We start from the raw sequence: 24,486 nt of genomic DNA, 5'->3' as shown, positions 1-24,486 counted from the left end.
TATTTTACTCGTGTCTAACCTATATATATTTTGATGTTTAAATCGTTTAATTCAATATTAGGCTTCTATCTTTTTCCCCAATTCTACGAGTTCATTCTTTACGATTTCAATATTAGGGTTCTATCGTTCAAATTGATTTTCGTTTTTATATTCTTTACCGTTTTTAGGTCATTTGATTACATGATTCAAGTTCTCTGTTCTCAATTTTAAAAAAAATTGATAGGAAACAATGTCGATCGGTGATAAAAATGTTCAAGTTGATGACTTGATTCATCATAATGATCAGTTTCATGTCAATGATGATTTTGTTGTTAACGACGACGATGATGATGAACAATCTCATTTTTTTGACGTCAGTGATGAATTTGATCATATCGAGATCTTCGAACATCATGATACTGACGGAGAATGTACATTTACATGTTTTAATTAAAAATCATTCTTTATTTATTTGAGAAATTCCTACTGTTAGAAGCAATATTTTTGTGTTCTACATTTGTGTTCTACATCTCTGATGTACATGTGTCTGTTCTACATTTAGGCATATTGATTTACATGTATCTGTTCTAAGTCATTGTTATGCTTTATAATTTGTGGTATAAAATCTGTGTTCTACATGTGTGTTTTGTACTTTTTATAGGTATGATTTATAACATATATTTTTTTCGATGCACCTTTATGCATCTTTTTTGATGAATTATATTTTTATTTATGTTCTTTTTTATACTTTTTCACAGGTGTTTATGTACCCAAAAGTTTCTGTGTTGGTTCTGAGGAAATATCGTCTTCTGGTATAAAATCGTGGACACCTAATGTTGACAAATCTCTTTTATCAGCTATCGGAATGGTTTTTGATTCAATAGATTTAGCATATAATTTCTACAAGGAGTATGCAGTTAATGGTGGTTTTGAGGTAAGGAAGTCTTCATCAAAGAGAGGGTTTGGTGATTTTGGTAATAGTCTAGTCAGATATAAGTATTTTCTATGTAGCAAGCAAGGATCTAATCAAGAGATTTTGCATAAACCTGAGGATGTTTCAGCTACTGATGATATATTTGATATGAATGCGGATTGTTTTGGGGAAGTTAATACATTAACGTCTGTTGATGATAATGTTGGTTATATAGTTAAACAGACGCTGCATATTCAAGTAGAAAATAAAAAAAGAAGAAGAAAAGAAATAGGCCATCACAGAGGACATGATGTCTTGCTTCTATTGGCATTGTGTTGAATAAATACAATAATTTGTCATTCAAAAGTTTGTGAAAGCTCATAACCATATATTGGTTCATCCCCGCCACATAAAACATTTAAAATCTCAAAGACGATTAAATAATTCTCAAAAATTATTTTTATTCAAGTTGAATCAAGCTGGAATTGGTCCTTGTAGAGGTTATCGAATTTTGGAGAAAGTGAAAGGTAGTGATGAAGATGTTGAATGTTCGAAGGTTGATTGTATGAATTGAAAAAGAGATGTTATTAAGTATATAGGAGAGGGAGATGGTGAAATGTTTGTTCAACTGTTAGAAAATAAGAAAAAGAGTTTAAATAACTTTTCATTTGAATATTTTACGGTGTTCAATAATGATAAGTGGGAGTTAGCTGGAGCATTTTGGGCTAATCAAGCTTCAAAAGAAAATTACAAAGTTTTTGGAGATGTAGTTTCATTTGATTCAACCTTTCGAATAAACAAGTACTGTTTTATACTTTTATATCATTATATTGTTCTTTTATTTTTTCATTTATTATATACATTATTAAAATAAGTGTAATTGTTATATTTTTTTTGTTGTTTGTTGCAGATATGATATGAAGTTCATACCATTTACTGGTATTGATAATCATAAGGAGTGCATTACTTTTGGTGCTGCGTTATTAGCAAAAGAAGATGCGGATTCGTATACGTGGTTATGTGAAGCTTTTAAGAAAGCATTCCCCGAAGAACCACAAATAGTATTGACTGATCAAGATCCCTCCATGATAGTTGCTATTGAAGATGTTTTCAAGAAAGCAAGACACAGACTTTGTATGTGACATGTAACTGAGAAAATTACAAACAAGGTAACATTATTCTATTTTTCTAATTAATGCATATAAACATATCACATTAAATGCATGATTTACAAATTTTAGTTAATGCATATTTTTGAGTCTGAATTCATAGAATATATTTATCAGATGCAAGTTAATGCATCTGATATATAATTATTAATTTTGTTTTTATAATTATTAATTTTTTACCATCTTTATTAATTTTGGATGCAAGAGAACTTTTAGTCTTTTTTTTTTTTTTTTTTTTTTTTTGTAACTTAGTAATGTTTAGATAATTTTTTTTATTGATTAATTTTTATGTATACATCAAATTGGTCATGCTGTTTCAAATGTGGGTTTTTAAGATTCTGTTTCTCAAATTGTCTGGACTAACAAGTTAGACCCTGATGAGTTTGATAATAGATGGTTCTCAATTGTGGCTCGTTATAAATTAGAAGATAACGAGTGGTTAAATGAAATGTTTAATCTTAGGAGAAAATGGATACCAACCTATTTTAGATATTGGGATATGTCAGGGTTAATGCGCACTTCTTCCCGTTCTGAGAGTGAAAACCACATGTTTCAACAATTGATGAGCAATAGTTCAACCTTAGTTGAATTTATCAGTTTTTTCAAAACTGCTATGCAGATTCAATGACAAGTGCAGTCTAAAAACGATCACAAATCACGATACACTATCCCTAAAGTTGTTACTAATTATGAGATTGAACAACATGCTGTGCAGTTGTATACTAGAATTTTTTTTGGTGAAGTACAGGGTCAAATCAAAGCTGCATCGAGATATTGTATGAATTATCAAGTTGATCATAAAAATGGTTTTACAGAGTATACTGTAATGGACGGAAGTGTTATAAATAATGGTTTACCAAATAATCTTGATAAAGCCGGTAATCCCCGGGCTTTTGATGAATACATTCCAGCAGTTAGTGTGGTAAAGTATTCAGAAAAATCAAAAGAAGTATCATGTGATTGTAGATTATTTGAAAGAATAGGTTACTTTTATCGACATATTTTATATGTGCTAAGGATGACAAATGTTAAAGTAATCCCAAACAAGTATGTTATGAAAAGATGGTGTATTGATGCTATTACTTTAAAAGATCCAAACACATATTTTGATTCTAATCAAGTTGGATCTTCCGAAGAGTTTGGTGTTCAAATGAAGGAGATTTATGAAATGGTTGATCATGCGATAGGGCTATATAAGGATGATCATGAAAAATTGAGTTCACTCAAAGATACAATTAGAGGGTTGAAAGATAAAGCTGTAGAGGAAATGGGAAATGATAATACATTGAGTAAAGATGAATTTATCGAGGGTTTGGTTTGTAACACCCCGCCTTTTTCCGTTTACTTTTCGTTTATTCATTTTAAAGTCCGTTATATGTTTATAACATCTCCCGTTGATACGCATTTTAAATTATCTCGTTTAGGTAATTCACGCACCCGAATGAAACTTGAGGGACTAAAGTTGCCAAAATGTCAAAATGGTGACTAGGTCAAAGGAGTCAAACTCCTCCCATCCATTCACTTCATCTTCTCCTTCTTTGTTACTTCCTCCATTTTCTCTCAACACCCAAACACAAAGATTCATCATCTATTTTCGTTCTAGCAAGTGTCCATCAAAACAAATTGCATTTTTGGAATCCTTGCAACTTCCTCTTCGATTCCATACCGATTTCATTACATTTGAGTAACTTTCTAAAATCACTAGATTTTGTGTTCTTGATGTTTTTAACTTATAAATTTGTTAATTAGTGTCTATGGCTCAAGTCTAACATGAATATATGATTTATATGCTCGATCTTGTTGTTTTAGTGTAACTAGCATGAACATGAAAAGTGTGTGTTTGATTTTGAGTTTTGGATGATTTAATGTTGTTGTTATGATAAAGTGCAAGTAGTAAATGTGTTTCTAGTATCACTAGCTTCAATTTGATGTGTAGGTTGCTTTAGAAAACTTCATAAACTTGATTATTGATTTTGGTGGATTTGGGTTAGGGTTCGATGAACTTGAAATGAACCTTTGATGCTTTGAATGATATGAGATGTTATTAGTAAGTGTTTAGTTGTATTGTATGTTTAATTATCTTCGAAACGGCATATCATTCGTGTAAATTGGTTGCCCGAATCATTGAATTGCATTTATGAACTTGAATGCATAAAATGATGAGCATTGAATGTGATTTGGGTTGTTGCAAGTATTGAATTGTTTGTTGAAATGTGTTTAGCTGTTTTCCTCGTCAAAATACCTTCCCGATGATATAAGATACATGTTTTGATAATTTGCGGGTCATAAATTGGGATTATTTGAGTTTTGGTTCGTGCATTTCTTTGTTTCAGCAAAACAGGGTCTGGATACAGATCTAGACGCCGTCCAGACCTTCAATGCTAGACGCGTCCAGCAAATCTGGACGCTGTCCAGATACACTACCAGATTCTGTTTGGATTGGTCATTTTACGAAAAATGTTTGCCATGCTATGGACCTCCGATTCACATGTAACTTGCTCTAACATGCTCATATATGATTAAAAACCTCAGAAAAATAGTTCGAGACCCGACCCGAACGTGTTGACTTTTCATTGACTTTGACCCGACCAAAGTTGACTTTTAATCAAACTTAACCAAATACTTATGCAATCATTCTAACATGCTTTTATACTTGTACCTTGCATGAAACATGACAATTTGATTCACATGCTATTATAATCGAGTCTTAACGAGCCATAGGACTAATTGAACACTTTGACCGACCGTGTTTACCGATATTGATACAAACCTATTTGTTTAGGTCAAGACTAGCATTCGTTCTTGCACACGTTTACTTGTTGAAGTACTTTTACATACGTGCACTCAAGGTGAGATCATAGTCCCACTTTTACTCTTTGAACTTACAATTGGGATGAGAAAACATAAACATTTCTTTTTACTAAGTGAACACAAGTACAGGAAAACAAACATTCTACATATGAGTTTAGAACAAAATCCTCAATTCGATTATCATTAGTTACACTTGCCGGGTGTAAGCGAGAACTTATGTTGTATGGATCCATATGGGTTTGACAAACCCTCATTCAGACGGTTCGCTACCGTTTACGAATGGAATATATTTTCGAGAAACAGTGTATGTTCTAACACTATTGTGACGGGGTTCTATGGAAGGAATGTTAAGCATTGATGTCAAAACCCGTCCTAAACCATAAGGACAAATATAATAACATATGATTTCATCGCGAGGTATTGACCTCTATATGCGACATTTTTCAAAGAAAACTGCATTCGTTTTTACAATACAAACCATAACTTTTATTAAAAATACAAAGTTTAAACAACATATTAATGATTATCGTTTAGCGATAATCTTAGCCTTACAAACTTTACATGTGATGATAACAACACGATTTCTAACGTATTTTACATTACAACTTCTCCGATATGCAGTTTTATTTTTGACACAAATATGCATACTCAAGATCTTGCTTAAATTCAACATGTTGCAGCGGAAGCTTTTAGTTATCACCTGAGAATAAACATGCTTAAAACGTCAACATAAAGTTGGTGAGATATAGGTTTAATGCCGGCAGCATTATAAATATAGACCACAAGATTTCATATATAAACATTTTAATAAAAATATTCTAAGTTGTTGAGCACTTGATAACCATACTTAACATTTAATCAACGTCGCATATTCCCTTTATTATGAAATCTTACTACACCGTACCAAGTGTAGTCACTGAAACGAAGTACTGTGCAACCGTTGAATACCGGTCGTCCAGTCCGGTTGGGGTTGTCAGGCCCGATAGATCTATCAACAGGATTCGCGTTTACAATACCTCATGTAAATAGTAGTTACCAAGTTACAGGGAAGTATACCAGTGGTACAACTCAACGTAGAATATATATTTTTAATCACTTGTGTCCATAACGTAAATCATAAAATGCATGTATTCTCATCCCAAAATATTTAGAGTTTAAAAGTGGGACTATATACTCACCTTTGCCTTGAAGGTATTTAACACGACTTGGTCTCCGATAGATATCACGAACCTAACCATATATATAATATATCAACATATTTTCTTTTCAAGTAATCGTTACATATATATATATATATATATATATATATATATATATATATATATATATATATATATATATATATATATATATATATATATACTTATAATACTTTTAATATTTTCTTAGTCCGTAGTTAGCAGTCTGTTGTTAATGGTCCATTTAGTTGCTCAATAAAATAAATAAAGACCCCATCGTATTCGTATTGATCAGAATTAATCTCGACCCATGGTACCATGTTGTCAAATGACGTGTTGCGTAAATAAAGTACCGTGTTGTCAAATGACGTGTTGCGTACAATCATGAGGTCTTATGATTAATCTTCTCGTGTTGTTTACGGGTGATCCTAAAATATATAAAATCAAATCATAAGTATAAAATATCATATTAATTAGCAAAAATATGATTAGTTTAGTTTTACTCCAATTAATTTCGTAGCTAAACTAGCTTCGGATACCCGATTTTGTTTTAAGGTGTTCTTTGTAAAAACAAGTTGTATCTTGTTAAGTAAGCATATCATTATGATATATTACAGGTCTTGAAGTATTTTAAAAGTCAAGTTAGAAGGATCTATTTAGTTTGTGAAGTTTGAAATCATTCAAACTATGTTTTTGTTGTTATAATTTATAACTCAAAATAAGATAGCTATATAAATATGAATCGAATAAGATTATGAATAAGGTTACTACCTCAGGTTACTTGGATAAAGCTACTGGAAAAGATAAGAAAAATCTTGGAATCAAAAGAGTGGTGGAGTGGGATTGAAAGATTGGAAGTAATCTCCTTGAAATTGGATGACTATATTGATACGTTCTTGAGTAGGTACATGAAGAGAGATTAGGGAGTGAATTAACTTGAAAGAAAATTGGAAATGAAATTGTATGTGTGTGTGTGCAAAATGATGTGATTATGGGATGGATATATAGGAGATTTAATTTTTTTCTTGCATATAAGTCATACATGAGGTTAAATGGTTGGTTCCCACATGTAACATCATGTCTAGTGGCTGATCATTGGAGTTTATTGTTAGTATATACTAATAGTAAATATGTATAGAAGCTGGGTATGATATAGTTACAAATACCCTAGATATACTTGTAGAAATTTTGAGGAAACGGAACGAGAATTCAAATATGGACTGGTTTATAACTGTAAAAGAGGCTCAAAACCGGGCTTTTATTTTGGGTCAAACTGGGCCAAAATAAAATTTTAAGACATTTTTAATAAAGCAATGCTAGGGGCTCTGCCCCTTGGACCCCGCCAGGGGTTGCCACCCCTTGGACCCCGCTATCGGGGGCGCTGTCCCCGAACCCCCGTCATGATCAAGATAAGTTCAAACAAGTGTGCACTCCACACTTTCCTAAACTTGTTCGCTATTTATCAAGATTATTTTGGTTAACAAATTAATCCCATTACACTTAAATCATATTGGTGACATACATCACCAACACATTATAGATTATAAGTATATATGTCAAAGAATGTTACATATAGTTATCGTTTTGAAAACTTAAGTTAGTGATCTCAAAATATACCTATAACTCATTGTTGTTAGTACACAATGAGACGTTAAACCATCCTTAAATCATATTAAATATGTATAGATATGTATATATACATAATCGTATAATTATCGTGTGTTATATAGTTCGTGATATCATCGGTCAAATTGGACGGTCAAACGTTGTGTAAAACTCTTTTCAAAAACATAAGTCTCAACAATTTGGATTGCTTATCATGTTGGTAAGGTTTAATTTATGTAAATATTAATCTCATAAGTATAAAACGATCGGAAAAATCCGGGTCGTTACAATTGATAATTGGGTGCTCGTGAATATTAACTTTTGGAATGTATTACTATTATATCAATGTTACAAATCTTGTGGTTCACTTGTACTTATTTACTTAAACCTATGATTTCACCAACGTTTTCGTTGACAGATTTCTATGTTTTTCTCAGGTCCTTGAACGTTTTGTGATACATGCTTCCGCTCATTACTTTTGATACTTACTTGGATGTCATGTATACATGCATATGTGGAGCGTCTTTTGACTACTTTTAAATTGTGTCGCATATGTTTCAATTGTACTTAAAACTTTGTAATGTAACTAGTTGTCAAACTACTTTGTAAACCTTAAAACATCTTTACTTTTGAAATGAATGCGACATACTTTTGGTCAAACGTTGTTTTAAAGACTTATGACCACGTAACGGGACCTAAGTAGACGGCGCCGTCAATGACGATTTTGTCGGGTCGCTATAGATGGTATCAGAGCGTTGGTTGTAGGGATTTGGAGTTCATTGGTGTCAACCCCGAGTCATAGGGTACATTAGTGAATCTAGACTACAACTGGCATATAGACTTGAAGTAGGAATTACTTGACTACTTGTGAATTTATACTCGAACGTTACTACTCATATCTACTCTTATTTCATCTTAATCTCACGATGTTTAATTTGATTGACGCGCCACCTTGACTTAGTGAAATAATGTCAAATGCACATATGAATTAGGGTAATATAATTTCCTGGATTATATTACGGTGACTCATATGAACATTCCGACATTATGACATAAAGAATTTAAGGCGTGTCAAGGAAAATTTTTCTCTCTATCCTTATTCCATATCATGATTAGTATTATTGAAAATACTAATCAACGGTATTCTTGTGTTTCGAAGGAACAATGCCTCCTCGCCGTGTGCCACGCCATGAGACTCCTGGACAAGCTCTTCAACAGATGATAGCCACAGCCGTGGATGTGGCCATGGCCGGTCACTCCTCCAACAACAACAATAACAACAACCACAACAACAACAACAACCAAGGGGCCGGTAACTGAAGTGAATGGTGCTCCTACAAAGCCTTCATGGGGTGCAAACCTCATACTTTAGATGGGACTGGGGGACCGGTTACTCTCACTCGATGGTTCTAACAAACGGAGGCCGTTTTTAGCATAAGCGGTTGTCGGGACCAAGATAAGGCCAAATACTCCACTCACACTTTCGCCGGTGTCGCCCTCACATGGTGGAATACCTATGTACAATCGGTGGGTACCGATAAAGCTCACGCCCTCTCTTGATCCGACGTAAGGGAAAAGGTGATCGTCGAATATTTCCCTCGTGAAGAAACCCGAAGGTTCGAACAAGAGCTAAGAACTTTGAAAGCGGACGGAAACGATCTCAAGGCCTATAATCAACGATTTTTCGAACTAGCCTTGATGTGCCCAAACCTTGTGAACCTCGAATCCTTAAGGGTTGAACTTTACATGGATGGTCTTTCAAAGAGCATCAAACACGGAGTAATGTCATCCAAACCCACCAATCATCAAGAAGCTTTGAACATGGCCCGCAAATTGATAGAAACGGTGGACCAAATTGTAGTGCCGGCACCTAAAGCCGAGGATAAGTTGGGTAACAACAAAAGAAAATGGGAAGCCCCCCAATCAAGCAACAACAACTTTGCCAAGAAGCCTTTCACCTCCGACGGCAAGAAGGGTTATGCCGGAAACCTACCATTTTGCAACAAATGCAACAAGCATCACTTTGGTGAATGTGGCAAGCTAATTTGCCATCGGTGCCAAGGAGTTGGTCATAAGGCCAATGAGTGTAAAAGTGTCGCCCCCGTCGCTCGAAAGGGGCCCAATGCACCAAAGACGGGCATTTGTTATGAATGTGGCCAAACGGGCCATTATAGAAATGCATGCCCGAAGAAGAAAGATAACCCCAATACGCACGGTCGAGCTTTCAACATCAACACCGAGGAAGCCCGAGATGACAATGAATTAGTCACGAGTACGTTTCTTCACAACAACACTTATGTTACTTGTTTATTCGATTCGGGTGCCGATAAGAGTTCTGTATCAAAGACTTTGACTCATTCTTTTAGCACTCCACCACTTCCATTAGATACCACTTATACCATTGAAGTGGCCAACAGGAAACTATTGAGTGCCGACACATATTACCGGGGGTGTACGTTAAACATTTTGGGTAATGAGTTTGAAATTGACTTGATACCCATGTAACTAGGAAGCTTAGATGTGATAATCAGTATGAATTGGTTAGCCAAAACGAAATCTCACATCCATTGTGATCTTAACGCAATTCAAATTCCTATTGAGAATGGTGAACCTTTGATTGTTTATGGCGATAAGAGTTGCACCGGACTCAACCTCGTTTCATGCCTTAAAGTTAGAAAACTACTCCGTAAGGGTTGTTTTGCGATTCTTGCCCACGTTAAAAAGTCGAGTCCGATGAGAAGCATATCGATGATGTGCCAATTGTTAGTGACTTTTCCGATGTATTTCCCGACGAATTGCCGGGTCTTCCACCTCATCGACAGGTAGAATTCCAAATCGATCTTATTCCGGGAGCCACACCCATAGCACGTGCACCATATAGACTTGCCCCCTCCGAAATGCAAGAATTTCACAGTCAAATCCAAGAACTACTTGACCGTGGTTTTATCCAACCTAGCCATTCACAATGGGGCGCTCCGATTTTGTTCGTTAAGAAGAAAGACGGATCCCTACGAATGTGCATTGATTATCTTGAACTAAATAAATTGATGGTTAAGAACCGATATCCTCTTCCTCGCATCGATGACCTCTTTGATCAACTACAAGGGTCTTACGTATATTCTAAAATCGATCTCCGCTCGGGTTATCATCAATTAAGGGTTAAGGTGGAAGATGTCTCCAAAACCGCTTTCCGGACTCGTTATAGTAGTTATGAATTTCTTGTTATGCCATTTGGGCTCACTAACGCACCGGAGGTGTTCATGGATCTTATGAACCGATTGTGCAAACTGTATCTCGATAAATTCGTTATTGTGTTCATCGATGACATCTTGGTCTATTCTAAAAGCTAAGAAGAGCACGAACAACATCTCTAACTTGTGCTTGAACTCTTGAGACAAGAACGACTCTATGCCAAATTCTCCAAGTGTGAATTTTGGTTGAAGGAAGTTCAATTTCTTGGTCATGTTGTAAGTGATCAAGGTATTAAAGTCGATCCCACCAAAATCGAAGCCATTAGTAAATGGGAGACTCCTACTACTCCTACTCACATTCGTCAATTGTTGGGTCTCGCCGGATACTACCGTAGATTCATCAAGGATTTCTCTTTGGTTGCTCGTCCTCTAACCGCGTTAACTCACAAGGGAAAGAAATTCATTTGGGCAACCAACAAGAATCCGCATTTCAAATCTTGAAGACAAAGCTAACCACCGCTCCTATCTTGTCACTTCCCGAAGGTAATGATGATTTTGTTGTATATTGCGATGCCTCGAAACATGGTTTTCGGTGTGTATTGATGCAACGAAAGAAAGTCATTGCTTATGCCTCTCGACAATTGAAAATTCATGAACAAAACTACACGACACATGATCTCGAACTCGGAGCCGTCGTCTTCGCACTTAAAATGTGGAGACACTATCTTTATGGGACCAAAAGTACCATCTTCACCGATCATAAAAGCCTCCAACACATCTTCGATCAAAAGCAACTAAACATGAGACAACGATGGTGGATTGAAACTTTAAACGATTATGATTGTGAGCTTCGTTACCATCCCGGGAAGGCAAACGTAGTAGCCGATGCCTTAAGTCGAAAAGAAAGAGCGATGCCTCTTCGTGTCCGAGCTTTAAACATCACCATTCACACCAACCTCAATAGTCAAATTCGTGTAGCCCAAGACAAGGCTCTCAAGGATGAAAACATCTCTCTCGAACACTTGAACGTCCTCACCTCTCGATTCGAAGTTAAGGAAACCGGACTCCGATATTTCGCCGGAAGAATTTGGGTACCTAGTTATGGGGACTTGCGAAGCCTTATTTTAGACGAAGCCCATAAGTCAAGGTATTCGATTCACCCTGGTGCCAATAAGATGTACCACGACCTCAAAGAACAATATTGGTGGCCGAACATTAAAAGGGATGTTGCTACTTATGTTGGAAAATACCTAACTTGCTCCAAAGTCAAAGCCGAACATCAAAGACCGTCCGGACTACTTCAACAACCCGAAATCCCGCAATGGAAGTGGGAAAGGATAACGATGGATTTTATCACCAAACTACCAAAGACATTGGGCAGTTACGATACTATTTGGGTCATTGTTGACCGTCTCACCAAATTTGCGCACTTCTTGGCCATGAAGGAAACCGACAACATGGAGAAACTCGCACAACTTTACATTAAAGAAATCGTAGCCTGACAAGGTGTACCCTTATCGATTATCTCCGACCGAGATGGCCGATTTGTTTCTAGATTTTGACGTACTTTACAAGAAGCGTTGGGAACGCGTTTAGCATGAGCACCGCATATCATCCACAAAACGACGGACAAAGTGAACGCACAATTTAAACTTTGGAAGACATGCTATGAGCTTGTGTTATCGACTTTGGAAAAGCTTGGGATAAGCACTTGCCCCTCGCCGAATTCTCCTACAACAATAGTTATCACGCGAGTATTAACGCCGCACCATTCGAAGCTTTATATGGCTGAAAGTGTCGTTCACCTCTTTGTTGGGCCGAAGTAGGTGACACACAAATCACCGAACCCGAACTCATTCATGAAAAAACCGAGAAGATCGTTCAAATCCGAGATAGGCTTAGGACGGCCCGAAGTCGTCAAAAGAGCTATACCGACAAACGACGCAACCACCATGAATTTCAAGTCGGTGATCGCGTAATGTTAAAAGTCGCACCTTGGAAAGGTGTAATCCATTTTGGGAAACGCGGGAAGCTAAATCCGCGGTACATTGGTCCTTTCGAAATCTTGGAACGTGTTGGAACCGTTGCTTATCGTTTAGATTTTCCGCCTCAATTGAGCTCCGTTCATCCTACTTTCCATGTATCCAACTTGAAAAAGTGTCTTGCCGAACCCGATATCGTCATCCCTCTCGAGGAGCTTACGATTGATGACAAACTTCATTTCGTGGAGGAACCGGTTGAAATTGTGGACATCTCCGTCAAAACGTTAAAACAAAGCCGAATTCCAATTGTCAAGGTCCGTTGGAACGCCAAAAGGGGACCCGAGTTTACTTGGGAAAGACAAGATCAGATGCAAAGGAAGTATCCTCATCTATTCGCGAATTCGGAAACCCAAAATCCCGAGGAAGAAACAACGACTACTACGCCTGCTTAAATTTCGGGACGAAATTTATTTTAAGGGGTAGGTAATGTAACATCCCGCCTTTTTCCGTTTACTTTCCGTTTATTCATTTTAAAGTCCGTTATATGTATATAACATCTCCCGTTGATACGCGTTTTAAATTATCTCGTTTAGGTAATTCACGCACCCGAATGAAACTTGAGGGACTAAACTTGCCAAAATACCAAAATGGTGACTAGGTCAAAGGAGTCAAACTCCTCCCATCCATTCACTTCATCTTCTCCTTCTTTGTTACTTCCTCCATTTTCTCTCAACACCCAAACACAAAGATTCATCATCTATTTTCGTTCTAGCAAGTGTCCATCAAAACAAATTGCATTTTTGGAATCCTTGCAACTTCCTCTTCGATTCCATACCGATTTCATTACATTTAGGTAACTTTCTAAAATCACTAGATTTTGTGTTCTTGATGTTTTTAACTTATAAAGTTGTTAATTAGTGTCTATGGCTCAAGTCTAACATGAATATATGATTTATATGCTCGATCTCGTTGTTTTAGTGTAACTAGCATGAACATGAAAAGTGTGTGTTTGATTTTGAGTTTTGGATGATTTAATGTTGTTGTTATGATAAAGTGCAAGTAGTAAATGTGTTCCTAGTATCACTAGCTTCAATTTGATGTGTAGGTTGCTTTAGAAACTTCATAAACTTGATTATTGATTTTGGTGGATTTGGGTTAGGGTTTGAAATGAACCTTTGATGTTTTGAATGACATGAGATGTTATTAGTAAGTGTTTAGTTGTATTGTATGTTTAATTATCTTCGAAAAGGCATATCATTCGTGTAAATTAGTTGCCCGAATCATTGAATAGCATTTATGAACTTGAATGCATAAAATGATGAGCATTGAATGTGATTTGGGTTGTTGTAAGTATTGAATTGTTTGTTGAAATGTGTTTAGCTGTTTTTCTTGTCAAAATACCTTCCCGATGATATAAGATACATGTTTTGATTTTTTGCGGGTCATAAATTGGGATTATTTGAGTTTTGGTTCGTGCATTTCTTTGTTTCAGCAAAATAGGGTCTGGATACAGATCTGGAAGCCGTCCAGATTATTGGACGCCGTCCAGACCTTCAATGCTGGACGCCATCCAGCAAATCTGGACGCCGTCCAGATACACTACTAGATTCTGTTTGGATTGGTTATTTTACGAAAAAATGTTTGCCATGCTATGGACCTCCGATTCATATGTAACTTGCTCTAACATGCTCATATATGATTAAAAACCTCAGTAAAATAGTTCGAGACCCGACCCGAACGTGTTGACTTTTCGTTGACTTTGACGCGACCAAAGTTGACTTTTAATCAAACTTAACCAAATACTTATGCAATCATTCTAACATGCTTTTATACTTGTACCTTGCATGAAACATGACAATTTGATTCACATGCTATTATAATCAAGTCTTAACGAGCCATAGGACTAATTGAACACCTTGACCGACCGTGTTTACCGATATTGATACAAACCTATTTGTTTAGGTCAAGACTAGCATTCGTTCTTGCACACGTTTACTTGTTGAAGTACTTTTACATACGTGCACTCAAGGTGAGATCATAGTCCCACTTTTACTCTTTGAACTTACAATTGGGATGAGAAAACATAAACATTTCTTTTTACTAAGTGAACACAAATACAGGAAAACAAATATTATACATACGAGTTTAGAACAAAATCCTCAATTCTATTATCATTAGTTACACTTGCCGGGTGTAAGCGAAAACTTATATTGTATGGATCCATATGGGTTTGACAAACCCTCATTCAGACGGTTCGCTACCGTTTACGAATGGAATATATTTTCGAAAAACAGTGTATGTTCTAACACTATTGTGACGGGGTTCTATAGAAGGAATGTTAAGCATTGATAATTGGGTGCTTATGAATATTAACTTTTGGAATGTATTACTATTATATCAATGTTACAAATCTTGTGGTTCACTTGTACTTACTTACTTAAACCTATGATTTCACCAACGTTTTCGTTGACAGATTTTTATGTTTTTCTCAGGTCCTTGAACGTTTTGTGATACATGCTTCCGCTCATTACTTTTGATACTTCCTTGGATGTCGTGTATACATGCATACGTGGAGCGTCTTTTGACTACTTTTAAATTGTGTCGCATATGTTTCAATTGTACTTAAAACTTTGTAATGTAACTAGTTGTCGAACTACTTTGTAAACCTTGAAACATCTTTACTTTTGAAATGAATGCGACATACTTTTGGTCAAACGTTGTTTTAAAGACTTATGACCACGTAACGGGACCTAAGTAGACGGTGCCGTCAATGATGATTTTGTAGGGTCGCTACATGGTTGGTATACCAAAACCTGATAAAGTGTCAGTTTATTGCCCTAATAATTTGCTGTAACATCCCGCCTTTTTCTGTTTACTTTTCCGTTTAACTATTATAAATTTCCGTTATATGTTTATAACATCTCCCGTTGATACGCGTTTTAAAAATATCTCGTTTAGGTAATTCACGCACCCGCAACCGAACTCGAGGGACTAGTTTCGCCAAAGTGCCAAAGAGGTGACTAGCATTTGACTAGTCAACCCCACCTCCCTTTCTTTTCCATTTCATTTTCCTTTTCTTTCAATACTTTCACATTTTCTCTCATTTCTCCATTTCAAGATTCATCATCCAAATCACATCTTGCAAGCTTCAATCAAAATAAATTACATATTTGGAATTCTTGCAACTTCCTCTTCGATTCCATACCGATTTCATCAAGTTTGGGTAACTTTCTAAAATCACTAGATTTTGTGTTCTTGATGTTTTTAACTTATAAAGTTATTAATTAGTGTCTATGGCTCAAGTCTAACATGAATATATGATTTATATGTTCGATCTTGTTATTTTGGTAACTAGCATGAACTTGAAACTATGTTGTGTTTGATTTGGTGATTTGGTTGTTTGAATGATGTTAAATGTTATAAATGCATGTATTAAATGTGTTCCTAACATCACTAGCTTGAATTTGATGTGTAGGTTGTTTTAGAAAACTTCATAAACATGATTAGTGATTTTGATGTTGTTGGTTAGGGTTTGATAGAATTGAATGTGAACATTTAATGTATTGAATGCCATGAATTGTGGTTGGTAAGTAGTTAGTTAGATCGTATGCTTGATTATCTACAAAACGGCGTATTATATGCATGCATTAAGTTCCCGAATCCTATTTTGTGCATTTATTAACTTGAGCATTTATGATGAACATTAATTGATCATTTATTTTGGAAAGTCGATTGTTACAAATGATGTTTTTGGTTGTTGAAATGTGCTTAGTTGTTTTCCTTGTCAAAAGAGCTTTCCAACGATATAAGATGCGAGTTCTAAGTGTTTGCGGTTTGTGTTTTATGCATAAAAGGTTTTGGTTTAAGACTTAGAAAACTGAAACTAGCCAGGTACCAGCTCGCGTGTATTGCCGCGGCGCGGCCAGCCTATGTCGCGGCGCGACATTAGGCGTGTCCAGGTTCTGACCTCCTTGTCCAATATACGAAAAATGTGTGGCATGCTATGGACCTCCGATTCACATGTAACTTGTTCTAACATGCTTATATATGAATAAAAACCTCAGAAAAATAGTTCGGGACCCGACCCGAATGTGTTGACTTTTTCGTTGACTTTGACCGACCAAATTTGACTTTTAATCAAACTTAACCAAATGTTTGTGCAATCATTCTAACATGCTTTTATACTTGTATCTTGCATGAAACGTGACAATTTGACTCACGTGCTTTAGTAATCGAGTCGTAACGAGCCATAGGACTAATTGAACACTTTGACCGACCGCGTTTACCGATATTGATACAACCTATTTGTTTAGGTCAAGACTAGCATTCGTTCTTGCACACGTTTACTTGTTGAAGTATCTTTACATACGTGCACTCAAGGTGAGATCATAGTTCCACTTCTACTCTTTTGAACTTACATTTGGGATGAGAAAACATAAACGTTTCTTTTTACTAAGTGAACACAAGTACAGAAAAACAAACATTCTACATACGAGTTTGAACAAAAATCCTCAATTTGATTATCATTAGTTACACTTGCCGGGTGTAAGCGAGAACTTATGTTATATGGCCATATGGGTTTGACAAACCCTCATTCAAACGGTTCGCTACCGTTTACGAATGGAATATATTTTCGAGAAACAGTGTATGTTCTAACACTATTGTGATGGGGTTCTATGGAAGGAATTTTAAGCATTGATAATTGGGTGCTCGTGAATATTAACTTTTGGAATGTATTACTATTATATCAAGTTACAAATCTTGTGGTTCACTTATACTTACTTACTTAAACCTATGATTTCACCAACATTTTCGTTGACAGATTTCTATGTTTTTCTCAGGTCCTTGAACGTTTTGTGATACATGCTTCCGCTCATTTCTTTTGATACTTGCTTGGATGTTGAGTATACATGCATACGTGGAGCGTCTTTTGGCTACTTTCAAATTGTGTCGCATATGTTTCATTTGTACTTTAAACTTTGTAACGTAACTAGTTGTCGAACTACTTTGTAAACCTTGAAACATCTATACTTTTGAAATGAATGCGACATACTTTTTGTCAAACGTTGTTTTAAAGACTTATGACCACGTAACGGGACCTAAGTAGACAGAGCCGTCAAATGACGATTTTGTCGGGTCGCTACTGATGGTATCAGAGCGTTGGTTGTAGGGATTTAGAGTTCATTGGTGTCAACTCCAAGTCATAGGGTGCATTAGTGAGTCTAGACTACAACAGGCATATAGACTTGAAGTAGGAATTACTTGACTACTTGTGCATTTATACTCGAACGTTTCTACTCATATCTACTCTAATTTCATCTTAATATCACGTTGTTTAATTTGATTGACACGCCACCTTGACTATATGAAATGATGTCGAATGCACATATGAATCAGGGTAATATAATTTCCGGGATTATATTACGGTGACTCATATGAGCGTTCCGACATTATGGCATAAATAATTTAAGGCGAGTCAAGAATTTTTTTTTTCTCTCTCTATCCTTATTCCATATCATGATTAGTATTATTAAAAATACTAATCAACGGTATTCTTGTGTTTTGAAGGAACAATGCCTCCTCGTCGCGTGCCACGCCATGAGACAAGCTCTTCAACGGATGATAGCCACCGTTGTGGATGCGGCCATGGCCGGTCACTCCTCCAACAACAACAATAACAACAACCACAACAACAACAACAATCAAGGAGCCGGTAACTCAAGCGAGGGATGTTCCTATAAAGCCTTCATGGGGTGCAAACCTCATACTTTTGATGGGACCGGGGGACCGGTTACTCTCACTCGATGGTTCGAACAAACGGAAGCCGTTTTTAGCATAAGCGGTTGTCGGGACCAAGATAAAGTCAAATACTCCACTCACACTTTCGTCGGTGTCACCCTCACATGGTGGAACACCTATGTACAATCGGTGGGTACCGATGAAGCTCACGCCCTTTCTTGGGCCGACTTAAGGGAAAAGATGATCGTCGAATATTTCCCTCGTGAAGAAACCCGAAGGCTCGAACAAGAGCTAAGAACTTTGAAGGCGGTCGGAAACGATCTCAAGGCTTATAATCAATGATTTTCCGAACTAGCCTTGATGTGCCCAAACCTTGTGAACCCCGAAGCTTTAAGGGTTGAACTTTACATGGATGGTCTTCCAAAGAGCATCAAACACGGGGTAATGTCATTCAAACCCACTAATCATCGAGAAGCTTTGAACATGGCCCGTAAATTGATAGAAACAGTGGACAAAATTGTAGTGCCGGCACCTAAAGTCGAGGATAAGTCGGGTAACAACAAAAGAAAATGGGAATCCCCTCAATCAAGCAACAACAACTTTGCCAAAAAGCCTTACACCTCCGACGGCAAGAAGGGTTATGCCGGAAACCTACCTCTTTGCAACAAATGCAACAAGCATCACTTTGGTGAATGTGGCAAGCTAATTTTCCATCGGTGCCAAGGAGTTGGTCATAAGGCCAATGAATGTAAAAGTGTCACCCTCATCGCTCGAAAGGGGCCCAATGCACCAAAGACGGGCACTTGTTACGAATGTGGCCAAACGGGCCATTATAGAAATGCATGCCCGAAGAAGAAAGATAACCCCAATACACGTGGCCGAGCTTTCAACATCAACACCGAGGAAGCTCGAGATGACAATGAATTAGTCACGGGTACGTTTCTTCTCAACAACACTTATGTTACTTGTTTATTCGATTCGGGTGCCGATAAGAGTTTTGTATCCAAGACTTTGACTCAGTCTTTTAGCACTCCCCCACTCCCATTAGATACCACTTATACCATTGAAGTAGCCAACGGGAAACTATTGAGTGCCAACACATATTACCGGGGGTGTACGTTAAACATTTTGGGTAAAGAGTTTGAAATTGACTTGATACCCATGGAACTAAGAAGCTTTGATGTAATAATCGGTATGAATTGGTTAGCCAAAATGAAATCTCACATCCTTTGTGATCTTAACGCAATCCGGATTCCTATCGAGAACGGCGAACCTTTGATCATCTATGGTGATAAGAGTTGCACCGGACTCAACCTCGTTTCATGCATTAAAGTTAGAAAACTACTCCGTAAGGGTTGTTTTGCGATCCTTGCCCACGTTAAGAAAGTCGAGTCTGATGAGAAGCATATCGATGATGTGCCAATTGTTAGTGACTTTTTCGATGTATTTCCCGACGAATTGCCGGGTCTTCCACCTCATCGACCGGTAGAATTCCAAATCGATCTTATTCCGGGAGCCGCACCCGTAGCACGTGCACCATATAGACTTTCTCCATCCGAAATGCAAGAATTGCAAAGACAAATCCAAGAACTACTTGACCGTGGTTTTATCCAACCTAGCCATTCACCATGGGGCGCTCCGATTTTTTTTGTTAAAAAGAAAGACAGATCCCTACGAATGTGCATTGATTATCGTAAACTAAATAAATTAACGGTTAAGAACCAATATCCTCTTCCTCGCATCGATGACCTCTTTGATCAACTACAAGGGTCTTGTGTATATTCGAAAATCGATCTCCGCTCGGGTTATCATCAATTAAGGGTTAAGGGGGAAGATGTCTCCAAAACCGCTTTCTGAACTCGTTATGGTAGTTATGAATTCCTTGTCATGCCATTTGGTCTCACTAACGCACCGGCGGTGTTCATGGACCTTATGAACCGCGTGTGCACACCGTATCTCGATAAATTCGTTATTGTGTTCATCGATGACATCTTGGTCTATTCTAAAAGCGAAGAAGAACACGAACAACATCTCCGAATTGTGCTTGAACTTTTGAGACAAGAACGACTCTATGCCAAATTCTCCAAGTGTGAATTTTGGTTGAAGGAAGTTCAATTTCTTGGTCATATTGTAAGTGATCATGGTATTAAAGTCGATCCATTAAAAATCGAAGCCATTAGTAAATGGGAGACTCCTACTACTCCTACTCACATTCGTCAATTTTTGGGTCTCGCCGGATGCTACCGTAGATTCATCAAAGGATTTCTCTTTGGTTGCTCGAACTCTAACCGCGTTAACTCACAAGGGAAAGAAATTCCTTTGGGCAACCGAACAAGAATCTGCATTTCAAATCTTGAAGACAAAGCTAACCACCACTCCTATATTGTCTCTTCCCGAAGGCAATGATGATTTTGTTGTGTATTGCGACGCTTCGAAACATGGTTTTGGGTGTGTGTTGATGCAACGAACGAAAGTCATTTCTTATGCTTCTCGACAACTCAAAATTCATGAACGAAACTACATGACACATGATCTCGAACTCGGAGCCGTTGTCTTTGCACTTAAAATGTGGAGACACTATCTTTATGGAACCAAAATTACCATCTTCTCCGATCACAAAAGCCTCCAACACATCTTTGATCAAAAGCAACTAAACATGAGAGAACGATGATGGATTTAAACTTTAAATGATTGTGAGCTTCGTTACCATCCCGGGAAGGCAAACGTAGTAGCCGATGCCTTGAGTCGAAAAGAAAGAGTTGTGCCTCTTCGTGTCCGAGAACGTTTTGTGACACATTTTGTGATACATTATATCAAGTTTGGAATGTATTACTATTATATCAAGTTACAAATCTACATGACACATTTTGGAATGTATTACTATTATATCAAGTTACAAATCTTGTGGTTCACTTGTACTTACTTAAACCTATGATTTCACCAACGTTTTCGTTGACATATTTCTATGTTTTTCTCAGGTCCTTGAACGTTTTGTGATACATGCTTCCGCTCATTTCTTTTGATACTTGCTTGGATGTCGAGTATACATGCATATGTGGAGCGTCTTTTGGCTACTTTCAAATTGTGTGCATATGTTTCATTTGTACTTTAAACTTTGTAACGTAACTCGTTGTCGAACTACTTTGTAAACCTTGAAACATCTATACTTTTGAAATGAATGCGACATACTTTTGGTCAAACGTTGTTTTAAAGACTTATGACCACGTAACGGGACCTAAGTAGACGGCGCCGTCAAATGACGATTTTTTTGGGTCACTACATTTGCGAAGTAAAGGTTGTGGTAAAAGAATTACAAATATTCGAGAAGAAGCTATCAAACAACAAGCCGTCAATCACAGAACTTGCAGTTACTGTAGCGAAGTAGGGCATAACAATATAGGTTTTAAAGTTAGGAAGCAGAAGATTTTGGAAAAAAAAAATTGAAGACCGGAGAGAATGAAGCAATAGATGAATGCACATAGATGAATAAATGTAATATACAGCATATTTTTTTTTATTTTTTTATATTTTTTTCGATTGATCAATTTTGAAAAAACTATTTTTTGTCATTATAAATTTGTGCAAAACAGAAATTGTAGAAAAGAAATAATATACCTGTTTTGTTTTGAATGTTCTAATTTTTTTACATTATGTATTGATACTGTTTGTAAACGACGTCTGTTTGTGACCCTTTTCTGTCTCTTTAATAAACAGGTCAATGGTCAAAAGTAAGTTCAAATCCATTAAAAGTTCGGTCAATGCCGGTCAATAATCAAAAATTCAGTAATAATCCGTCATAAGTCGGTCAAATCTATCAAAATAGAAGTAGGATAGTGTTCTTTTTGGTATAATTCCTGACTTTTTAATAAACAGATCAATGGTCAAAAGTTAGGTCAAATCCATCAAAAGTTTGGTCAACGCTGGTCAATAATCGAAAATTCAGTAATAATCCGTCATAAGTTGGTCAAATCTATCAAAATAGATGTAGGTTAGTATTATTTTTTGTATAATGTTGAATGATTATAAATTTGTAGAACTTAAACTCGAAAAATTGATTATGTTCTACATTTATTATGATCCACAAGTATATGTTCTACATTTTATAGATGTTAAACAGTTAGATGTGAGTTAGATGTCAATGATTAATACAAGAATTTGAACATTTTTTAAATTCGAACAATATCTTTTAGATTAGAACAAATTGTTATTCTACATTGTTATGTTCTACATTCTTATGTTCTACATTTAACACAAATTCGAATTTAAAATTGTGTTCGAATTTAAAAAATTGTTCGAATTTAAAAAATTGTTCGAATTTAAAAAATTGTTCGAATTTGAAAAATTGTTCGAATTCAATTATTATTCTTTTAACATGTATAATGTAGAACAGTTTATTGTAGAACTTGTAAATGTAGAACAACAGTTTTGTTCTAATTTAAACTTTAATGTTAGAATTTTAAAAAATGTTCGTATTTAAAAAATTGTTCGAATATAAAAAATTGTTCGAATTTGAAAAATTGTTCGAATTTTAAAAAACTCACCCTTAAAGTTAGGTGAGGCGTCATAATCATCTACATGTCTTACTCTGTAAAAAATTGAAATTCGAACAAATAATTAGAAGAACGAACAAAAAATATTTTCTTCAATTTTATATGCATTTTTGCATTGGTTCTACAATTTGTGTAGAACAACATGTAGAACATGCTGTTCTCCACGTAGAGCAAGAAATTTTGTTCGAATTTAAAAAATTGTTCGAATTTGAAAAGTTGTTCGAATTTTAAAAATTGTTCAATTTCAATTATTATTCTATATCATGTATAATGTAGAACAGTTAATTGTAGAACTTGTAAACGTAGAACAACAATTTTGTTCTAATATTATTTAAGAAATTTAAATGTAGAAGATAAAATGTTAATTGTTGAACACTTAATTCTTAGATACTTTTTAAGTTCTACAAATTTCCCTATATATAATGTAGAATATAGAATGTTATTGTAGAACAGAGAAAATTTATTATGTAGAAAGTTAAATGTAGAACAAACGAATGTAGAACATGATGTTTCCTGTATGCTGCATGCATTTGTAATCATGCAACTCTTGTACATAATAGTTATTTTAAATAGAATTAAGTATGACAGTAGGTACAAAAAAAAACAACATCATTTCGTATAATAGCATATAAATACATAAGAAAGGTTGCATGCTAATTGAGTTTAAAATAACTAAAACATTTGATATGGTTGTGACACTAATAGAGTAATAGAGTATACTAATAAGTACATCATACAACGAATCTTGATGCATAAAAAGTCTTTGCCATTCTAGAATGGTAGTCTTTTGCCATTGCTTGGGAATCATCATCAAATGCATAATAAATGTTGCATGCTAACCTCTCCTTGTGAATACATACCCATACACCGCAATCGCCAAAATTTCCTTTTTGTTTTGGTACTTGCATCTCATTGTAGTTAGATGGCATAATTATTTCCTTTGATGATGTGTAGTTAATTGATTTAAGAAAATCAGGAAGACTATCCACTAACATTCTAACTAGGTCACGACAAGATTCAGTACTACCACAATCCGAAAAACTATCATAAAGTTCAACATGAAAATCGCTCAGATCAAGCACCAACAAGATCCAATGTTTGATCGTTGTTAAAAGCATAGGAAATAGGACCTACAAAAAACAGACGTAAAAACACATAAAAATAGTAGTTTTGATATTAATTGATGATTTACTTTTTATTAAAACATTACCTTTTCACATTGTGACCAGTTAGGATATTCAGGTAGCTTACCATCAGCAAAACTAGTGATAACACTGACATGTTTTGGTTTTTTAGTTTTATCACTTTGGAATCTCACCATCCACCTTATAAAATCCTCTAGCATGATTGTATATTTTTTCTTTATTCC

At 35.9% G+C, this 24,486-nt stretch overlaps 1 protein-coding gene across 1 annotated transcript; it reads left to right on the top strand.

Annotated features, from left to right (window-relative positions):
- The first annotated feature begins 229 nt into the window (after positions 1 to 229).
- On the top strand, positions 230 to 22,622 carry LOC139852190 (protein FAR1-RELATED SEQUENCE 5-like). The gene is made up of 9 exons (XM_071841418.1): positions 230 to 410; positions 738 to 1,219; positions 1,362 to 1,448; positions 1,593 to 1,693; positions 1,803 to 2,026; positions 2,397 to 2,644; positions 2,699 to 3,376; positions 22,441 to 22,509; positions 22,602 to 22,622. Exons 1-9 carry the CDS (start codon positions 230 to 232, stop codon positions 22,620 to 22,622), a joined length of 2,091 nt encoding a protein of 696 aa, XP_071697519.1.
- The last annotated feature ends 1,864 nt before the right edge of the window (positions 22,623 to 24,486 follow it).

The sequence above is a fragment of the Rutidosis leptorrhynchoides genome, chromosome 6 (assembly GCF_046630445.1).
Source record: "Rutidosis leptorrhynchoides isolate AG116_Rl617_1_P2 chromosome 6, CSIRO_AGI_Rlap_v1, whole genome shotgun sequence".
NCBI classification, from domain to species: Eukaryota; Viridiplantae; Streptophyta; class Magnoliopsida; order Asterales; family Asteraceae; genus Rutidosis; species Rutidosis leptorrhynchoides.
Note: the sequence above shows the minus strand (reverse complement) of the source record. Positions and strands in the feature narration are given on the sequence as shown.

Bases quoted from the DNA above. Each gene is read 5' to 3' on its own strand.
- LOC139852190 (XM_071841418.1), top strand. From the start codon at position 230: ATGTCGATCGGTGATAAAAATGTTCAAGTTGATGACTTGATTCATCAT. The intron at 411-737 runs GTACATTTACAT...ACTTTTTCACAG, and splicing joins TCATGATACTGACGGAGAAT to GTGTTTATGTACCCAAAAGT. The intron at 22,510-22,601 runs GTAATAATCCGT...ATAAATTTGTAG, and splicing joins GGTCAATAATCGAAAATTCA to AACTTAAACTCGAAAAATTG.